We start from the raw sequence: 6,163 nt of genomic DNA on the forward strand, positions 1-6,163 counted from the left end.
AAAAAATTCATATTTCTGTGCCTGTTTCTTGTTTTTAGTCTCCTCGCTTGTTAATGTGTGATTTTATTTGTTTCTATATGTAGATGGAGATGAACAAACAGCAAGTAACTGGAAGGGAATCTTTAGCATTTCATCCTACCAGCCATATTTCAATGTCGATACCGATGTTGTTGTTGATAGGATCATCAGTTCAGTGTATCCGATGAATGATTTCCATAGAAAGATCGATGCAAATCCTGACATGTGAGTTCCTTTTTCCCCCCTTTTTTTCTGATCCTTCTTACCTATCTTGTACATAGATTAGAAGTTTTGATAAGCATGTATTTCCCAAGCTCATAGTTTTAGTTACATTTTTATTTTTAGCTACATTGTAAGGAATAAGTATGAGAGTTCATTTGTGTGATTCCCCTTTTGCATCACCCACTTGTTTTGATGATGTTAGCTGGTTTTGCCCATTAGTATCTAACTTATAAAAGCAAGGGAATATCCCTTATTCCAAATTCTTATTTTCATGTTCTCCTGTGCTTGGAATATGATTCTAACTCATAAATATGTCTTAAGGGTTAAGACTTGTTGTAACTTGTAAAAATCTTTTCTTCTGAACCAAAATTCTAGTTGTTGGAGATGGAAAAATGGTGAGTTTACCGGTTATTTGCCATACTGATATTAGGGTTAAGACTTGTTGTAGCTTGTAAAAATTCTGTTTGAGTTTCTTAGATCTTTTCTTCTCAACAAAAATTCTAGTAGTTGTAGAAGGAAAAATGGTCATTTTACTGCTTAATTGCCGTACTGACCTACTTTAAAAGGTTACGTGTTGACAGAAGGTAATGGTTTAAAGTTTTCTATTATCTCACATATCTGCGACCATTTATGTCAACATTGAACATTGCAGGTATGGCCCTGTTTGGATCACTACAACACTGGTCTTCATGCTTGCTTCCCTCGGAAATCTTGCTACTTATCTGATACACCAGAGGGATGAACATGACACGGCATGGAACTTTGATGTTACCTATGTGAATTGGGCAGCAAGTATTATTTACGCCTACGCCTTAGCTGTACCAGCTGCATTTTACTTCTTGCTTCAATATTTGGGATCTAATGCAAGCCTAACACGCCTATGGTGCATGTGGGGATATTCTTTGTTCATCTTTATCCCTAGTTCGGTAAGTATGTTCTCCACTCACTATTTACATTTAAAAAGAGCATTTGTTTTACTATGTTTACTATAAATCAGCTATATTTCCTATACCCTTCTCTTCATTTCTACATTGGTAGCATTCAACTTACGCGTTTGTCGGGTACTTTATGACTTTAAATGACAAAAAAAAAAATACTTGTTGATATCTGGGTTCTATAAGTATTCTCTTGCCTGCTCTACAACTTTAACAAAGAGATAATAACGCATAAATTAAGAACACTGATTTAAGTATGTGCACACCAGTTTCCAAATGCATGGAACACTGATTTATGTATGTGCACACCAGTTTCCAAATTTATGTTGTAAAATTTACAGATATCTTTTTCTTTCTTTTGTATATGGAGCCACAAGTCGAATTATGATCAGATAGAACATCAGGGTGGTTAAGGTACAATATGGCTGCATTTGGTTGTGAGATTTAGAGAGCAGGAATTATGATGTCTTATAGATGACTAGTAGTTGTTAGAATATAAAATTATAACCTCAACCGTCAGCACAACTTCGGAGTTTGGGTGTAGTGGCTGGCACTTTAAGATGATATCGGAGCAACCTAGATTCAATTCCACCAAGTCACAAGTTTAAAGTGGACTTAAAAAAATTAATACTGCTGATTGAGCCCAGGTTTCAACCCACGAAAAGGGAGCTCGACCTGTGGGGCTATGTTGGAATATAACATTATAATTCTCAACCCTCACCACCAGTGTTATCAAAAGTGTGCGCCTCGTTGCGGCCCATACACACTGTGATGTGGGGCAGTGGCGAAGCGCCCCGCGTATGATGCAGCAATGCTTTTTAGCACCTTGTAAGCACTCTGCCCAAGGGAGTTTCACACAGGGCGCATGCAATATATAACCTCATATATTTTTGTTCTTTAACATTTCAATCGGGACTTTATACCGGATAACCCATGTCCGAAGAAGAAAAAGAAACCCATGAGGCCAATACATGATTGAGGAAGACACATACAAATTTGGGGTGCCTTGCCCCCCTTCCCCCCTCCCAAAAAAAAGTTATTTACATAGTATGTCCTTTGCTCATATTACTCCCCAAGACCTTAAATCTTTATCATTTTGCAATAGTCCTTTAGTCATTAACATTACTATTAGCTCCCTCCAAATTCTTTATGCTATTCTAAAGTTAGTCCATCAAATCATTAAAATTACTATCAAGTCCTCCAATTCTCATGAATTGTTTCAAGTTAATCATAAGAACTTGAGACTTAATTTCAATGTCAATGATTTGAGGGACTAATTTTCAAATGCCTTAAGAATCGGAAAGCCTATTAGCAATTTTGAGATTTGAGGATCAATTTTCAAAATATTTAAAGATTTAAGGAACTAATGTTGAAAAAAACTCACCACTGATTGAGGATCCTAACTCGCTCTCATTTACTATTTGGTTTTGCTTCGATATTAGTCTTGATATGACTTTTTATTTGGAAAATGATGAACTTTACTACTGTGTTGAGTGTGTTAGCATTATTAAGATCTTATTTTGTGATTTGATAGTAGATACTAATTTTTTGTCATAATTTTTATGTGAAAAATAATAAACATGTTCTTTCATGCTTGATTATCTATCTTGAAAATTTATGTGGGTGTGCCCCTCACTTCACTCGGGCGCGCACATTACTTGCTCCTTGCGCATGTGTGCGTAAAGGGACTTTGTGCCCCGCATCGCGCATTGATAACACTGCTCACCACACCTGCAAGAAATAAGGACTAAAGAATAGCTGATTAATATTAGATGGTTTCGATGAGTGGTCTTGATGGTTTTGAGGTAGCTCCAAACTCATCGCTACATCATATTTTGCTGTCAAACCTGTGAGAATAAGATGAACTCTGGAGCTAACTCTTGTTCGAAACAGCGGTGACATGTATATAAACCCTTTCATTTGCAACTGGAATATCTTTTTTTTTTCCTTTTTTTGGGTGGTCAATTGGTTGGTCCCAGCAAAGTAAATGAGATGAAACAGAAACGACTAAATTTGGATAAAAATAGTATGCTCTAATTTGGGTCAACCATGGTTTCTACTAGTCTTAATATGTACACTTCTGATTTCAACACATACAAAAAGGTTTTCTTTCCTTCCATAAGCTAATTGTTTGCTGTTTTGAACAATTTAGCTGCTGTTGGTCATTCCTGTCGAGCTTCTTCGCTGGATCATCATAATACTTGCTGGCTCTGCGTCTTCATGCTTCATCTTTCTGAATTTAAAGGTCTATACTCAGGGAAACAATGATCTCATGGTGTTAGTTGTTAGTGCCTCCGTATTGCAATTTGCTCTCGCAATTTTCATCAAAGCTTTTTTCTTTGTATGAGGCGATATTGGATGGGTTTTTGGGTGAGCTTTCTTTGCAATTTGTGACCTTTTGTCATGTATAATGAAACTTCTGTTGATGGTTTACTGTGATATTTTCAACCCAGAAATGATATGCGTATACGTATTGTGGTACCTATTTTGTGAAGCGACTGTAAATTTGATAATGTATATACATCCATGATTTTCTTTATACAAATGGAACAATGATTGTGTACAAGAGAAAATTGTACGGGATTTTTAGAAGGATTCAGCTACGCTTGCTGTAAGAGCAGGGAGCCACCCAAAGGCTCGCCAATAGTCCGAGAAAGTAGATACTTGCTCCATGTAACTTTACTATGAGAACCATCTCATTTTTAAATATTTGTTGCAAATAACAAAGAGTATTTATAATTACCATTTAGACTATCAAATAACAAGAATGCTTATAATTATCATTTAGCCTATCAAAGTATAGTCCTCTCTCTATATGATTAGTGTTTTTCATGAATAATTGAACTTATGTAATTTAATTAATTTAAGAGTAGATCAATAACATCCCACTTTCTCTCCTCTTCTAATAAAAATGATGTATTAAGAAAATGCTACCAGCGCCAAACAAAATATTCGGACGAATTTCGTACCCTCTTCAAAATAGAAACAAGCCACCCACAGATGCAGTACTGTGGATCTTTATTATTTCTTACAATATTAGATTCTACACGTTGTAAATTCGTCATTTTGGATTTCTGGATTTCGATAATTATAAATTGGTTTACCGATGGGTCCCCCCAACAAAAAAAAAAAAACAAAACAAATTTAACATAAAAAAAGAGTCATATTTCATGACGACAAATCATTTCTGGACAAACGCCTTGAGATTCTCGAGCCAACGCAAGTACTCGCGACTATCTTTGTTGATCATGTACTCGTGCAAGAAATTAGTTGTGATGGGAGTAACGCCTCTAAGCTCCAAGTACTTGTGAAAGGCTTTCTGCAAGTTCTCATCCAAATCACTGACAAAAGCAACGAAAGCAAGTGTTTATTAGTCCTTCACATAAAATTCTCATCATAAACAGCAAGGATTGTTAGCACTTGGACCCTCCATCAAACAAAGTTATTTTCTCATTATCCGTATCTAAGGTCAATGTGTTACAGAGAAATCCTCTGATATTTCAGTCTTCGTGCTAATAAAAATATAAGAGTAACAAGTGACTAACATTTCTACAGCCTAGGAAATCTGCAACTATCTCTAAAGAAAAAGACTTACTTAAAATCAGGCCCTTCGTAAGCAAGGGTTTCCTCCGGATCCTTCTTCAATCCATCTTCTCTAACCGACATGGCATCGATCACGATTTCATCAGCATAAGCAGTGCACATGAACTCCAAGCTCGGCCCTTGTCCTTTGTTGACGCTGACAGTCAACGGGATGCTAGATTGGCTTGGGCTCGCTCCGTTATCACCTTCTTCATCCTCATCTTCGTTGTCATTGTCCCTATCAGGTTCTTCTCCAGTCACGAGACTAGGCATGGAGACTGTAATCTCGACGTCCTCATCTTGATACTTTCTTTTTAGGGTGATTATGTTCTTTCCCTTCTCGTCCTTGATCTCAAAAGGAAACCCTTCAGGTATTTCCTCAACCTATTCAACAAGATGAGCAGAAATAAGAATCTCATGATCGACGGGGAACTAAGAGTTAGGATTAAAAATAAATGCATTGGTAGTATTAAAGGCCCACTAACCAATTAGACCAAAACTACAGAGTTGTTGAGAATATCGAGGGTTATATTTTTATATTTTTACATGTCCCTACGGATCGCGCGTCCTTTTTATGAGCCAAAATCTAGGTTGCTCTGATGCCATCTTAAAACCCCTCTAACTATTACACCTAAACCATAAAGTTATGATGAGGATTGATGATTATGTTTTTATATTTTAAAAGTAGGAAACTAATACCGGATAGCAGCTTATTTCTATAGAGGATAAAATGAGAAAATCAAAGGAGATGGCTTAAAACAATGGGTTGGAACTTGGATGCACACAATTAAGGAAAACATTATAATGGTTAATTTTACGAAGAACTAAGCGCGTTTCCATCAATTCAATAGACATTCTACTGATTATTGTTTACTAATCATCAAAGATCAAAAGTCCGGTGATTTAAAATGGAGCCACTGAGCTGAAAATAATAGCTTGAAACTAAAATTAGTATCACATTTTTGAAAAAATATGTCACCCCAAGAAGATACAGAAAAAAAAAAAAATTCTAGCAAATTACTTGCCCATCCAATAAAGTTTCTACTCAAAAAAAAAAAAAAAAAAAAAAAAAATTCTAGCAAATTACTTGCCCATCCAATAAAGTTTCTACTTTAACCCTTAAAAGAACAAGATAATAGACTTCAATTAACATAAAAAGTCTAAACAACATCTAAAAGTTGAGGAGAAAAAAATTAAAAAGATTAGGAAACTGGGAGCAGTACCCGATCGTGATCGTCACACTCTTTAGCGCACTTGATCTCGGACTCAATAACCTTGACGAGCTCAGAGTCACTAGCTACCGAAGAAAAATGAGATCTTTGAGGAGAGAAGCCAACATCGATTCTTGCTCCAACGGCTCTCTGGAGAGAGAATCCCTCGGTTGGCCGGCAGCGGCGGAGTACGGC

General features: G+C 36.3%; 2 protein-coding genes across 2 annotated transcripts in view; one reads left to right on the forward strand and one right to left on the reverse strand.

Moving 5' to 3' along the window:
* Window positions 1-3,669, forward strand: part of LOC109822292 (protein YIPF1 homolog) — a 4,972-nt gene extending 1,303 nt beyond the window's left edge. The window contains exons 4-6 of the mRNA XM_020388475.1: window positions 84-243; window positions 893-1,166; window positions 3,328-3,669. Of these exons, the coding sequence (XP_020244064.1) occupies window positions 84-243; window positions 893-1,166; window positions 3,328-3,522 (629 nt within the window). The 3' untranslated portion in view covers window positions 3,523-3,669. The remainder of the gene's footprint in view (window positions 1-83; window positions 244-892; window positions 1,167-3,327) is intronic.
* On the reverse strand, window positions 4,118-6,157 carry LOC109822779 (uncharacterized protein At2g39795, mitochondrial-like; the record flags this gene model as incomplete). The annotated part of the gene is made up of 3 exons (XM_020389021.1): window positions 4,118-4,516; window positions 4,771-5,141; window positions 5,981-6,157. Coding segments are annotated over 3 exons (708 nt in total), but the record flags the coding sequence as incomplete, so codon positions are not given.

This window comes from Asparagus officinalis, chromosome 8 (genome assembly GCF_001876935.1).
Source record: "Asparagus officinalis chromosome 8, Aspof.V1, whole genome shotgun sequence".
Lineage (NCBI taxonomy): Eukaryota > Viridiplantae > Streptophyta > Magnoliopsida > Asparagales > Asparagaceae > Asparagus > Asparagus officinalis.